The sequence below is a fragment of the Bubalus bubalis genome, chromosome 6 (genome assembly GCF_019923935.1).
Source record: "Bubalus bubalis isolate 160015118507 breed Murrah chromosome 6, NDDB_SH_1, whole genome shotgun sequence".
NCBI classification, from domain to species: Eukaryota; Metazoa; Chordata; class Mammalia; order Artiodactyla; family Bovidae; genus Bubalus; species Bubalus bubalis.
The window spans coordinates 73,885,103-73,900,512 of record NC_059162.1 but is presented as its reverse complement, the minus strand read 5'-3'; the positions used below and the strand labels follow the sequence as shown (position 1 = coordinate 73,900,512).

Genomic DNA, 15,410 nt, shown 5'->3' with positions numbered 1-15,410 from the left:
GTTAGACAAGGAGCATGTGGAAACGTCACTTGCTCCCTGGCTGTGGGCCCCATGAGGAGCTGGTAAGTGCAGAAACCTCTACTTCCAATCCCAGGAAGGGCCTTGCCATCAGCCCCGTGCAGTGATCACAAGGACAAGCAAAAGCTGGTACGAGGGAGTTAGTAGGCCTCGGGGCCCACGGGATGACCGTGGGTTCTAGCACTTACTAGAGGGCGCAGCGCAATTTCAAAGGACGGAGGCTGGCCGAGGGCGAGACGCCCCTTCACTCTCCTGCCTCGCTTCTGCTTGCTAGCAAAGCGAGCGGCGGCTGCTGCGGGAGGACGCGCACTAGCTCAGAGGTTGTGCCTGTCTGCGGGGTAGCGGGCCGCCGGTAAAGTACTTCTGCAGAGTGAAAATCGATTCAACTTGCGAGAGGTATTTGAAATAAGGAGAAAACCCAGAGTACCGGGCTAGAGTTGTCATCGCCATTCTATTCTGCTCCTAGTACTCCCGGGAGAAACCAGTTTCTGCACCAGCAGTGAACACCTGGCTATCCTCTTACTCTCTCAGGTTAGAATGTGAGCACCCCTGAGGTCTCCAGGCGTGCACAGCCAGAGCCTAATGCGATGCCTTGCACTTGGAAGGTGCTCAGCAAGTAAATGAGGAGCTACGCTCTGAAGCCGAGACCAAGACAGCGCAGGTAGAGCCCTCTCCAAAGTTCTCTGCTTGTAGACACGCCCCTGCAGGTGCTGTCACTTCCCAAAGTCTTCACTGCCCGCCGGCGCGCACGCGCCCACCCCGAACTCCCCAAGCCCTGGAACTACCTACCAGCAACGGCGACCAGCAGACCGAGAGCACGCACATGATCCCCATGAGCTGGATGGCCGTCTCTGTAGTGATTCGGCCCCACTGGGCGCTGGACTGCGACGCCGTGGCCTTGGCCCTGCAGCGGGACACCAGGGCCTTAATGGTGGCCAAATTGCAGGCGAAGGTGACCACCAGCGCCGAGAGCCCCAGTATGGCAAAGGCAGAAGCGAAGAAAACGTTGCCCCAGTTTTGCCGGGAGTTAGTCCCGTTGCCCCCAGGCCCGGTGCTAATGAAGCACCAAGTCCCGGGCCACTGGATAGTATACTGACCTACGCCCAGCACCGGCAACAGGGCGAAGGCGAGCACGGCCAGCCATACGCCTAGCAGCACGGCGCGGGTGACGCTGGTCTTCATGTGGCTTGAGTACCAGTGCGGCGCCCGGGTGGCCAGAGCCCGCTCGACGGCCATGGCGCTGGCAATGAAGAGCGAGGAGAGCCCAAAGACGGTCATGGTCAGGCCGAAGAAGGTGCACAACCTTCCCGACGGGTCGAGCTGCTCCCAGCGCTGGTGGGACAGGTAGAGGACGATGACCACCGGGCTGGTGAGCAGCTGCCCGACCATGTCGGTGAGCGCCAGCCAGCCGATGCACAGCAGGAACGACTTCTTGCGCTTGCCCTCCCGGCGCCTGTAGCTCTTCGACACGAGCGTTATGGCCAGCGCGTTGCCCACGAACCCGGTGATCATCATGGTCATCGAAAAGGCTACGGACACCGAGCCGCAGTCCTCGCTGGGTTCCGGGGGCAGCGTGAGGTTGTTTGGCGCCTCAACGGCGCGCTCGGCCGCCCAGATGCCCTGGTCGGAGTGGTTGAAGCGCGTACAGAAAGGAGCGCTCGCGTGGTCTCGGGTCGCCTTCATATTGCCTTGGAGGTGAGGAAGGGACGGCACCTTGAGAACAGCGACGAGAGCCGGCAGACTCGGCGCGGGAGGCGGCGGCTGTCGGTGGCGACCGGGGCTGGGGCTGGGGTCGCAGCTAGGCTGCCCTCCATGATGCGGGGCGCAGCCGCCGCCTCACTTCGCCACTAAGGCGGCGGCGCCCGGGCTCCCAGGCCAAGCAGGCAGCCGTGCCGTCGGCTCCCAGGCGTCCGGAGGTGCCCGGCGCCGGCTATAAGCCCGAGGGGGGCGGGGCGCCCGTGGGCGTGGGCCAAAGTGCAGTGGGAGGAGGATGCAGAGGCAGCCGAGAGCCTCCCTCCCTCCCTCTCTCTCTCTCTCCTCTTCCTCTCTCTCTCCCTCTCTGTCTCTCGCTGCGGCTTGATCACTGCTTTGGCTGCCTGGGCTCCGAACATCCTTCCGCCACCGGAGGACTCCTCTAGAAATGGCCCAGCTCCTGCCGGGACCGGCCGCCCAGCTAGGCTGCCCCGCGCGGCCCCGCGCCTCTTCAGGTTCTCTGCCAGAGGCGAGTTCGTGGAGAGGCTGGGGCTAAAAGGTCTCCCTTGGCTACCCCACCTCAGGCAAGTTGCCAAGGTGTTTGCCTTCCTCCTTCTCCATCCACAGAGGCTCACTCAAGGACCGGATCTTCCTCCCGACGCTCTTTTGTAAACCTGGCAAGTGTTATCTTACCTACCTGACCCTGAGCAATCTAGGCAAACCACACTCCTGATAACGTAGATAAGCGTGAACATTTTTCCCTTTCTGCTTTGGGACTCTCGCATGATCTTAAGCAGGCCAGGTTGCTCTGTCCCCAGGGGCGCACTGAAACTGAAAAACCAATAGTGCCGTAAGATTTAAGGGAATAGGTACAGGAAGACAAAATCAGACTGTCAGATTCAAAAATAAAGAAATCCCAACTACCAACCCCTTCCATCACCCGCCTAAATTCTTCTCCTTCCTTAACATTAAATATACATATGTATATTCATTAAAAATATTTTAAAACGTTAGCTAGGGCAAAAGGGGCTAGAGGCAGGTGGCTGGCACTCACTATTTCACTGTTTCAGCACATCTGAAATATTGAAATCAAAGGCTGCTAGCCTATTTGAGTGAGGGGAGGTGGGGCAGAGAAACAAGACAAACTCTTATAAGCCATCTTTCTCCACCCTGGACCATTCTTATGCAATTAGGACTAGAAACTGCATTTAGATGTTATGAAGGTCTTCCCATTTAGTGAAAATGAGCATAATCGCCTAGTAACATCTTTTACTAAGCCAATATTTTATGTTTCACAACCATTTCCCCATTTTTTCCCAGACATCCTCCAAGTACTGTTATTACTCCCCCTTTAAGGTGAGGTAACTAAGGCTCCCGAAGTTAAAGGATGTGCCCAAGTCTTTCAGCAATTCTCCAGTCTCCAACTTCTTATCTGAAACACAGTCTTCTTTACATAGACACCATAACCACTCTAAACAGGTGATAAGACCAGCAGTTCTCAAATCTAGGGACAGTCTAGTTTTTCTGCCTTTTCATCTTGTCGGGGAAATGGAAAGATTTAAAAAATTATTTTCGAACTTCATTTTTCCTCATATTTAAGAAATTAGACCTAATCATTCAACTCAGTCGTTTCCCGTGTCCGACTCTGTGCGACCCTATGGGCTGTAACCTGTGAGGCTCCTCTGTCCATGGGATTCTCCAGGCACGAATACTGCAGCGGGTTGCCATGCCCTCCTCCAGGGGAGCTTCCTGTTCCAGGGATGGACCCCGCCGCATCTCCTACGTTTTCTGTATTACAGGCGGATTCTTACCCGCTGAGCCAGTTGGGAAGCCCATTTACTCAGCCCTATGAAGACCATTACTCAGACTTTCAGAGCAAGACTGGGTCAGTTCAGTTGTTTGTCTTTTCCAGCTTAGTTGATCTCCTTATTGAATGTAAAATAGTGGTAGGATATGAGAATGGAGTATATTCCCTTGCATTCTTTCTATGCTGTTGTTTTGACTCTGTATGAGAGTCTGAAAAAAAAATCATTATAGGGCTATATAGTTTTTAAAGGAGAAAAAGCAAAAAGGAAATGTAAGCTCTATTTTCACAACATGCATTAATCACATCACTAATTTCATTTTGTGTTTTAGTTTTTTTCTTTTACTTTTTTGAAATTTATTTGTAATGCCATGTGTCTAATGAGAACAATGAAGAAGAAATAGAGAAGTGGTTCATTTTTTAAATCTTCCCCCAAGCTTTTATTAGTTTTAATTAGTCTCAAACTCATATTTGTGAAAATGTTTTTCTAAAGTGTCATTTTAAAAGTAAAATAATATTTGATGGTATTCTGATACAAGTTTTATCCAAAGCATTGGATTGAAAGTACATATCAAAATTTAATGTTATAGCAATAAAACTCTAGTGTAACTGTATATTTTAAAATTTAAGACCTTTTCATGATTTATACATCAAAAAAACCCAAAGCCAATATACAGTGACATCAAAAATTATTGTTTTATTTATGAATGTTTGACCTCTTTGAAACTTTTGTTACCCTCACTGCAGTACACGTTAGACTACATAAGAGTTAAAAGTATAAGGGCATATAGTATCAAACAGTTAATGTTACCCTCTCTTAACTCACCTCCACCAATGCCTTAAATGTACTACATTTCAGAATTTTTGTATAACACTTTCCTCCTTTCTGTGTATTTATTGCTTCATCTTATCCTAAGTTGTTTGTTTTGTAGTTATTCACCTTGAAAACAAGTAATTTGGAGGATCTGAGGTGTCACTATAGAATGCTGGCACAGAATGTCTCCGGATCCACGCTTCTTGGTGTCAGAACAGAAATATTCTGAATTGTGTTGGTCTGAAACATCACCGCCCTCTAGTGACCCAAAGGTTAATAACATGCTATATAATTTCTGAACAATACATGCTTTGCTTAAGGACCTCTGATACTTTTCATAGGGGCCTAACATAACTATTGTCATTCTGTCTTTCTTTGAATGTCTGTTTAACCAATATTCCAGTGAGGATTAAAGTTATAGAGTAAGGTAACTGAAAGACCATATATTCAAAAACTTTTAAAAAGATATTAAAGCATGTATTCACCCATTATGTATTTTTAACTGATATTATACCTAGAAGTGATTTTAGTTCATAAATTTAAATCCCCTATTGTATCTTACATCTTAAAATTCCTGACATATGTCAGTACTTAGCAAGTGCTGATGAATTTATTGTATATACTTCTACTGAACTTCTATCAGGAAATCTTAAAATAGACATAAATTAAAAAAAATTAAATCAGTCCTGAATAGTCACTGGAAGGACTGGTGCTGAAGCTGAAGCTCCAATACTTTGTCCATCTGATTCGAAGAACTGACTCATTGGAAAAGACCCTGATGCTGGGAAAGATTGAAGGCAGGAGGAGAAGGGGACAACAGAGGATGAGATGGTTGGATGGTGTCACCAACTCAATGGGCATGAGTTTGAGCAAACTCTGGGAGTTGGTGATGGACAAGGAAGCCTGGTGTGCTGCAGTCCACGGGATAGCAAAGAGTCAGACATGACTAACTGAACTGGAAAAATTAATAGTTTCACACAATCAAGCCCTTGATTACCTGAAAATATCTGCAGTTCTTACTCTATAGAGCCAACTACTAACTTCAGAATGTTTTCAAGTCATTTATTCAATAAGTATTGAGACTTGTCTACCAGTCTAGTAATTAAGACTCCTTGCTTCCAATGCAGGGGATGCAGGTTCAATTTTTGGTGGGGGAACTAAGATCCCACATGCTGCATGGTGCAGCCAAAAATAAATAAATAAATAGTGAGCACCCACTCTATGTGAGACACCATACAGTCGTCAAGGACACAAGAAAAACAAAAGTTTCTACATTTATGGAGTTTATATTTTAATGGAAACTCTTGATATTTTACCCAAAATAACAGAAGAAAGAATGCTAAACTCAGTGGCTTTTGTGATTTGTCATGCAAATCAAGAAACCCAATTTTAGAAACAATGTACAGTTTTGAAGAAAAAGTAGAAAAATGTATATAGTATTCAGGATCAAATAAGATTTATCTCAGGAACACAAGGTTGATGTAGCTCTCAAACATTAATCAATATAATTAGTAGTTCAACAAAATAGACACTTTAAGTCTTTTCTAAATCAGTTATCTTGATACCCTAAGTCCTTTTTATTGACTGCCTCTTTTCCAAACTTTTGTTTCATTATATGCCTAATAATTTTTAACTGAAAACTGGACATTAAAGTTCATATACTGTAGTGACTGTGGATTTCATTTTTCTTCTGAAGATTACTGATTTGGTGGTTGATGGGGTGGTCCTTTTAGCAGTTAACGTGCCTGGATTCAAAATGCTAACATTTTCTCTCCTCTGATAGGCAGCTACTGTTATCTCTTGTCTCTTCATGACTGCTTTTTAAGCCTGGTTTCTTGTGAATTGATCTATCCTATCTAATGCAAAGAGCCAACTGGAAAGACTGAAGGCAAAATAAAAAGGGGGTAGCAGAGGATGAGATGGTTAGATGGCATCACTGCCTCAATGGACATGAATTTGAGCAAACTTTGGGAGACAGCAAAGGACAGAGGAGCCTAGCATGCTACAATCCATGGAGTCACAAAGAGTTAGACATGATTTACCAACTGAACAACAACATACCTATATGATTTGTTGGTTGTTCGGTGATGGGGATCATTCTGTCTGGTTTATTTGCTTATAGCGGGGGTCTCTTCTGATTTCTAGCTGTTCTGTCAGTTTGGGGCTGTGCCCTGGCATCTCAAGCCTGTGAAGCTTCAGCTTGCTTTTTAAAATTAGGTTCCAGGGCGATTCTGTCATTCACATATAGTTTGGCTGTCAAATGTAGATTTGGGCAGAAGTTCCAGTTCACTCTTTCTGTGGTTCTCATTATTTGAATCTCCTATTTAAATCTCAGTGGTTTTTCTAAACTTGAACTCCCATCTCTTGCACTTTTGGCCAGTGAGGGCAGTTTCTCTACTACTATTTCCTATGAGAGAGTCATGAAGATTGGATATCATTTCAGTCCAAAAGACCAGAAGTCTTAATTCTTACTCCTGTCAGTTGCAGTTTTTTTGAGATTATTTTTTTCTCCTAGCTCTGTGTGCTTTTGAAAGCTTTCCAATAAATTTAAACAGTTGTTGTTTTAAATCTTTTAACCAGACTTTATAATTGTTATCTGCAGGACAGTGATATTGGCATAATGATATACATGCAGTTCAATGGAATAATATGCTTATGTTATACAGATGTGTGTGTGTGTGCTCAGTCATGTCCGACTCTGTGCAACCCCATGATAACTCACCAGGCTCCTCTGTCCATGGAATTTTCTAGGCAAGAACACTGGAACGGGTTGCTATTTCCTTTTCCAGGGACTCTTCCCAACCCAGGGATGGAACCCTTGGCTCTGGTAGGTAGATTCTTTACCACTAGCTCCACCTGGGAAGCCCACACTATATAGATATGTAGTTATATATATATAGTTTATATAGATATATAAATATACAGAAATATAGATATAAAGATATGCATATACACATACATACATAAATGCAAATTCAGTTAATTTTCAACGAAGTGTTAAGGTAATTCAGTAAAGTCTTCACAAATGGTGCTGGGAAAACTGGATACCTATATGCAAATAAAAATGAACACAATCCTTATGTCACACCACACACAGAGTTTCATACATTAAGTAAATTTATTTAATATTAAGACTATAAACCTTCTAAATTAAAATAGGAGAAAAACTCTGATTTCTTTATCCTCTCATTGTTACTAGAAGTACTCCTACAGCTTTTTCTTGTCTTTTGAACATTTAACAAATGTGATTATCTCTTTTGGTCATTATATATAGAAATTCTTTATAGTCTTCTTAAATACCAGGAACAATCTAACTTTTTTTTCTTGACTGTTTGGAGCATAATTTTTCTGAATGTTTAGGTTGTAATTTTTTGTTATTAGCAGCAATTACAATAACATTCTTATATTTATTGGTATGTACATTTGTGGGGCTTATTTTTATCATGATAAATCCTTAGGAGAGGATAGATCCCAAATTTGTATCCACAGCCTATATTTCCCCTGGAATTCTAGCCTCATTATCCAACTGACTGTCATCGCACTTGGCTAACCCAGTAACACCACAGTATGTTTAAACGGAACTTCAAATTTTCTTCCCCACTCCTGGTTATATCTGAGTCTTCCCCACTGCAATGTATAATACTGCCATCCACAAACTCAAGCTAGAAATCAAATGGCCATCCTTGACTCTTCATTTTCCATTGTTTCTCTTTTCCAACCCATTATCCAGTAATATTAATTCTATTTCCAAAATATACATTCACTGTCTCCATCTCCACAGCTACTATTCTTGGTTCAGGTCACTGCCATCATTTACCTAATCTACTGCTATTGTTTTTAATTGTCTTGGTTTTATCATTTAAAATTTGATTGTGACAAAATAAGCTAAGCAAAGCTTAAATAGCATGTAGATTTTATTTTAAAAAATTGATATGGCTGTGCTGAGTCTTTGTTGCTGTGTGCAGGCTTCTCACTGTGGTGGCTTCTCTTGTTGCGGCGTTCAGGCTCTAGAGCATGTGAGCTTCGCCAGTTGCAGTGCATGGGCCCCAGGCTCTAGAGCACAGGCACCGCAGTTGTGGTACACAGGCTTAGCTGCCCCGAGGCATGTGGGATCTTCCTGGATCACAGACTGAACCTGTCTCCTGCATTGGCGGATTCGTTACCACTGGGCCACCAGGGAAGCCCATATATTTTTAAAAGTTAATATTTTCTACACCTGTCTTTAATTTTACTTCCAAACTAACCAATATGAACAGGCTGTGGTGTATGACGTCAGATTTTTCTTTATGCTCATACAAAGATACATTCACTTACAATACATGGGTTCCTGTTGCTCTGTTTGCCGGCTCTGAATTACAATCTGAGTAAAATATATTTTACTGTTAGTTTGGATCTCCCTAACTAGTAAAGTTAAATCCATTTTCACATGTATATTAACTTCCTCGTTGATTTTTGTGCACTGCCCATTGGATTATCATTATGCTATTAATCTGCAGGAGCTCTTTGGATATTTAGATACCCATCACCTGTTTCTTATTTTCCTACCCTATCATTTTGGTTTTTTTGTGTGTCATGTTTATTACTATATGTAGAAAATTTGTTCAGTAAAATGTTCATCTTTCCCTTTATGATTTTTAGGATTATTGCTTAAGAAAGTTAAAGTTTCTCCTTAATTTCTATACTCATTACATTTTGGAAAATAGTGCTTTAATAATCATGTTTAATCAGATTTAATTTTTACTTTTTAGCAAATAAGGTGGAAGTTTAACTTTTTTGATAGATTATTATACAGCTAACTAGCACTATTTATTAAGTAAATCATAATTCTTCTCTTAAATACCATTTATCATATACTAAATTTCTATATAGCCTAGAATCTAGATCTTGCTTTCTAAATATCATTCTTCAGTAAGAACCACCAGAACTCCTTGGAGAAATGACTGATTGATGGCTGAGGCAGGGAAGACATGAGCCTACAGCATCTGTATTATCAAAAATTAGACTGCTCAAAAGACAAAAGGATGGTGATATGTCAAAGAAACACAGGACTCAATGTAAAACAGTTCCCAATGGCAAATTGGAACAATTTGACCAATAAAATAAATAATGGAATCCTGAATATAATCCAAATGTAAATATACACAGGCCCATACTGATACAAATGAGTAAATAAATAAGTAAAAAAGAGGCAAACCTGCTTAATATATGTAGATACTTCCCTCTCCAGGAACTGAAACATAGTCCCCCTTATTGAGAGTATGCTTGACTTCATGACTTTCAGGCATTTATTGTGCTTTGAGTTTCAGATACTGCATTTTTAGATATATGATTGGTGGCAATCCTGCACCATCAGAAAATGGTTAGTATTTTTAAAAATAAGAGTATTTTAGACTTAAGGTATGTATATTGTCCTTTTAGATGTAATATCACACACTTAATAGACTTTGGTATAGGGTAAACATAGTGTTTATATGCACTAGCAAGCCAGTAAGTTTATGTGAGTCGCTTTACTGTGATACCTGGTTTACTGTGGTGGTCTGGAATTGAACCGGCAATATCTCCAACGTATGCCTGTGCTTCCAAAGAATATAGTATTAAAAAGAAAATACTAGTACCTTTATAATGGAGAAATCTGGCAAACCCTGTCTTAACAAAGTGATGGTTAACATCTCCAGTAATGTTATGTGGATATATCTCTTGATATGTGATGAGGAAGGCACTTCACTCCTACAGTAACCTTTCTAAAACCCATAACCCCAGTCTAATCATGAAAAGAAAGTAACAGATAAACCCCAAATGAAGGTCATTCTACAGGATACCCGGAGAAGGCAATGGCACTCCACTCCAGTACTTTTGCCTGGAAAATCCCATAGACGGAGGAGCCTGGTAGGCTGTAGTCCATGGGGTCGCTAAGAGTCGGACATGACTGAGTGACTTCACTTTCACTTTCCTGCATTGGAGAAGAAAATGGCAACCCACTCCATTGTTCTTGCCTGGAGAATGAGAGAGACGGGCGAGCCTGGTGAGCTGCCGTCTATGGGGTCGCACATAGTCGGACACAACTGATGCAACTTAGCAGCTACAGGATACCGGAAAAGTACTCTGATGGTCAGGTATTCTGTAGAATACCTGGTAAACTGGTGGAAATTAAAGGAAATCTGGAGTTAACAGTAATGTCTGAATATTGGTTTCTTGTATCCTTGCAAATTATGCCAAATATTAAGGGTATAGGAACTCTTATTATCTTGGCAAGTTTTCTATATATATAAAATTATTCCCCCCAAAGATATTAAGGGTGTATTCTTTTCTGTAATCTCTTACTTTATTCCACTAAGTCACTTATATTTCTAGGTGAATAGTTTTGACTGGCTCAGATCACTAACTCCTTATTGCAAAATTCAGACTTAAATTGAAGAAAGTAGGGAAAACCACTAGACCATTAAATGACCTAAATCAAATCCATTACGATTATACAGTGGAAGTGCCAAATAGATTCAAGGGATTAGATTTGACAGAGTGCCTGAAGAACTATGGATGGAGTTTGTAACACTGTATAGTTACAGTGAGGAGGCCATGATCAAGACAATCCCCCAGAAAAAGAAATGCAAAAAGGCAAAATGGTTGCGTGAGGAGGCCCTACAAATAACTGAGAAAAGAGAAGTAAAGGCAAAGGAGAAAAGGAAAGATCTATCTATCTAAATGCAGAGTTCCAAATAGCAAGGAGAGATAAGAAAGCCTTCCTCAGTGATCAATGCAAAGAAATAGAGAAAACCAATAGATTGGGAAAGACTAGAGATCTCTTCAAGAAAATTAGACATACCAAGGAAACATTTCATGCAAAGATGGGCACAGTAGATGACACAAATGGTGTGGATCTAACAGAAGCAGAAAATATTAAAAACAGGTGGCAAGAATACACAGAAGAACCATACAAAAAAGATCTTCACAGCCAAGATAATCAAGATGGTGTGATCACTCACCTAGAGCCAGACATCCTGGAATGTGAAGTCAAGTGGGCCTTATGAAGCATCACCATGAACAAAACCAGTGGAGGTGATGGAATTCCAGTTGAGCTATTTCAAATCCTACAAGATGATGGTGTGAAAATGCTGCACTCAATATGGCAGCAAATTTGGAAAACTCAGCAGTGGCCACCAGACTGGAAAAGGTCAGTTTTCATTCCAATCTCAAAGAATGTTCAAACTGCCCCACAATTGCATTCATCCCACATGCTAGCAAACTAATGCTCAAAATTCTCTAAGCTAGCCTTCAGCAGTACGTTAACCAAAAACTGTTGGATTTTCAAGCTGGATTTAGAAAAGGCAGAGGAACTAGAGATCAAATTGCCAAGATCCGTTGGATCATAGAAAAAGCACGAGTTCCAAAAAATTTTCTACTTCTGCTTTACTGACTACTCCAAAGCCTTTGATTGTGTGGATCACAACAAACTGTGGAAAATTCTGAAAGAGATGGGAATACCAGACCACCTTACCTGCCTCCTGAGAAATCTGTATGCAGGTCAAAAAGCAATAGTTAGAACCAGATATGGAAAAACAGACTGGTTTCAAATTGGGAAAGGAGTACATCAAGGCTGTATAGTCACCTTGCTTATTTAACTTATATGCAAAGTACATCATGTGAAAAGCCAGGCTAGATGAAGCACAAGCTGGAATCAAGATTGCCAGGAGAAATATCAATAACCTCAGATATGCAGACACCACCCTTACGGCAGAAAAAGAAGAGGGACTAAAGAGCCTTTTGATGAAAGTGAAAGAGGAGTGAAAAAGCTGGCTTAAAACTCAACAGTCAAAAAAGATCATGGCATCTGGTTCCATCAGTTCATGGCAAACAGAAGGGGAAACAATGGAAACCGTGACAGACTTTCTTTTCTTGGGCTTCAAAATCACTACAGATGGTGACTGCAGCCATTTAAAGATGCTTGCTCCTTGGGATAAAAGTATGACAAACCTAAACAGCATATTATTTTGCAAACAAAGGCCTGCCAAAGCTATGGTTTTTCCAGTAGTAATGTATGGATGTGAGTTGGACTATAAAGCTGAGTGCTGAAGAACTGATGCTTTTGAACTGTGGTGCTGAAGACTCTTGCGAGTCCCTTGGACTGCAAGATCAAACCAGTCAATCCTAATGGAAATCAGTCCTGAATATTCATTGGAAAGACTGATGCTGAAACTCCAGTACTTTGGCCACCTGATGCAAAGAACTGACTCACTGGGAAAAGACCCTGATGCTGGGCAAGACTGAAAGCGGAAAGGGACAACAGAAGATATGTTTGAATGGCATCACTGACTTGATGGAGTTTGAGCAAGCTCAGGGAGTTTGTGATGGACAGGGAAGCCTGGAGTGCTGCAGTCCATGGGGTTGCAAGGAGTCGGACACGACTGAGTGACCAAACTGAACTAAGCTTCATGTAAACAGAATCAAATAGAGCACACATACTTAAACCTTCCAAGTGTATTTGAAAGTGTTTTTTGTTCCTAGTGAGTTCTGTGTTAATTTGGTCAAGTCGACTGATCTCCCCATTTTTGCCATACAGTTCTAAGTTTTGCTTCATGTTTTCAACTATTACACGCATAAATGCTTATGATTATGCTTTTGACATACGTGATTTATTCCTATTCTTTCCTCAGTTTTTACTACATTATTTCCACCCTTTCACTTCTAACCTATTTGTATCTTTGTTCACATTAGATTTAAGAGCATATGGGTCTTGCTCCATTTATCTAGTGTGAGTCTCTTTCATTATGGGGAGTGTTTGAACAGTGGTTGGGCTTAAACCTACTATTTTCCATCACGTTTCTTTTTTCTGCCTCCTTTTGCATTGTTTGTGATTCCATTTTTTTCCTTTTTAAGTGTATTATGTGTAACTCCTGGTTATGTTCGGTGGTTGCTTTTATAGCATATATCTTATCAAAGTACCTTCAAGATATGTACAACTTTGTTTATAACCCTACAAATAGCTCACTTCCATTGCCCCCATTTTGACCTGAGCAACTTCCGCTGTTTACTTGCACGTAAGTCTCACAGTCTATTTGCTTTAAACAATTATCTTTTAGTGACTTAAAAAACAAACCTGTATTTAACCACATAACACTTTCTGTGCTATTATTGTATAGATCCAATTTCCATCTGATACCAATTTTCTTTTGCCAAAAAAAAAATCTAATTTTTGTATTAGAGATTCAGCTTTGGAGAAGTTAAAAAGTTTATACATTTGAACGGGTATGTATAGAATAGTAGGCTGATTTTTTTTAAATACCTTTAAAGGTACTGCATGATCTTGTTTTTCACTGTTCCGACAGTACTGGCTGTCATCCTTATCATTTCTATATAAATGACTTTTTCTCTGGCTGCCTTTCATCTTTATCACAGGCTTTCAACAACTTGCTTATGAATAGATCTGCTTAAATTTCCATGTCTCTGCTTAGACCTTGATATGGAATGCTTTGTGAGCAGCACTTAAGCTCAAGGATTTTACATCAAGTGTTTTAGATTCATTTCCATAATTTGGGGAAAATATTACAAGTGAAATATCCCAATATCCTCCTGGCATTTTTTCTATTGCAGGGTTTTAGTAATGCAGGTGCCGCAGCACCGGGTTATGCAGCCTGAGAAGTACTTACATGGTCTTCATTTCTGGTAGAGAATTAAAGAGAACACTTTGCGACCTTTCATTTTTGATGCTTCTTATGTATTAAGAACAGTGTGATATACAGCAATGCAATTCTGTAATTCCAACCACACCATTTGCAAAGGTGCAAATATTTAACTTTTTCTGATCATGGTCACTAGTATCACATTAAAATTCTTAAGCTCTAATAGCCACATAATCCAAATTACAATAAGATAATATATCTTTTCTGCTCAGAATTCTGATTTGAAGTATTTAAGCGTTGAAAAGGCAACATTTTCAGCAGATCTGAATAATTAGAGGTAATAATGTCATTAAGAGGATTAATGTAATTACTAATTCATCAGATTTGTGTCATCCACATCACTTCCATGTTTTTTCAGGTCTTTAGTTCACTAAAGAGCAAATAACTCCTAATTTACATTTCTTATAATAAATGCCCAAATCATCTTTGCCAATAAAATGAACTTCAATGGTGTAGTTATCAATCGATAATATTTTATGCTATTTTCTATTAAAAGCTTTTAGGGCCTCAAAACCTATTAAATACGGTTGTAACTAGTCTATGTTTACTGTTCTAAATTTTAAGTAAATATGACTGCATTTTAATAAACACAAAACCATTTTGACCTGTGTTCCTACACAAGAACGCAAAGGCTAATTTTTAAATTCATTGCTTTGCAAATCACGCACTCCAATGTACTTAGTTCCAAGAGTTATACATTCTAAAGGAATTCAATTTACCAATTCATAAGCAAACTTGCTTAGGTTGGTATTTTTGCAGACATGTTAGGAATAAACCAATAGCTTACTAAAATTCTCTTGCTGCTTCTGCTAAGTCGCTTCAGTCATGTCCGACTCTGTGCGACTGACCCCATAGACGGCAGCCCACCAGGCTCTGCCATCCCTGGGATCAGAATAATTCTGTGCTTCTGTCCTCAGGAATATAAAAAGAAACTAAACGAATTTCAAAACATATACCAGTAAGGCTTGGTTTCCAATCTTCAGTTCAGTTGCTCAGTCGTGTCCAACTCCTTGCGACCCCATGGAAATCTTCTCTTAGCTGTTTACATAAACCTAAGTTGGTGTTTTACCGGGCTTCCCTGCTGGATCAGATGGTAAAGAATCTACCTGCAATGCAGGAGACCTGGGTTCAAACCCTGGGTTGAGAAGTTGCTCTGGAGAAGGAAACGGCAACCCACTCCAGTATCCTTGCCTGGAGAATTTCAAGGACAAAGGAGCCTGGCAGGCTACAATCCATGGGGTCACAAAGAGTTGGAGGTGACTGAGTGACTTAACCCTTTTATGTTGGCATACATCGAGGGCAATAAACAGTGTTTACATGCAATTTCTACAGATTCTATAACACACTGAAGCATAGCTGGATGAGTAAATGCAAACCTTATTAGCTTGTGATGAAATGGAACTATTAA

At 41.1% G+C, this 15,410-nt stretch overlaps 1 protein-coding gene across 7 annotated transcripts in view; it reads right to left on the bottom strand.

The window, feature by feature from the left end:
- Positions 1–2,031, bottom strand: part of PTGER3 (prostaglandin E receptor 3) — a 114,335-nt gene extending 112,304 nt beyond the window's left edge. The window contains exon 1 of one of the 7 annotated variants that reach the window (XM_025288458.2): positions 808–2,031. In XM_025288458.2, the coding sequence (XP_025144243.1) occupies positions 808–1,701 (894 nt within the window). In that variant the 5' untranslated portion in view covers positions 1,702–2,031. The remainder of the gene's footprint in view (positions 1–807) is intronic. The other 6 variants (XM_044944854.1, XM_045166127.1, XM_025288456.3 and 3 more) reach the window with 6 other exon arrangements.
- Between the last annotated feature and the right edge of the window lie 13,379 nt (positions 2,032–15,410).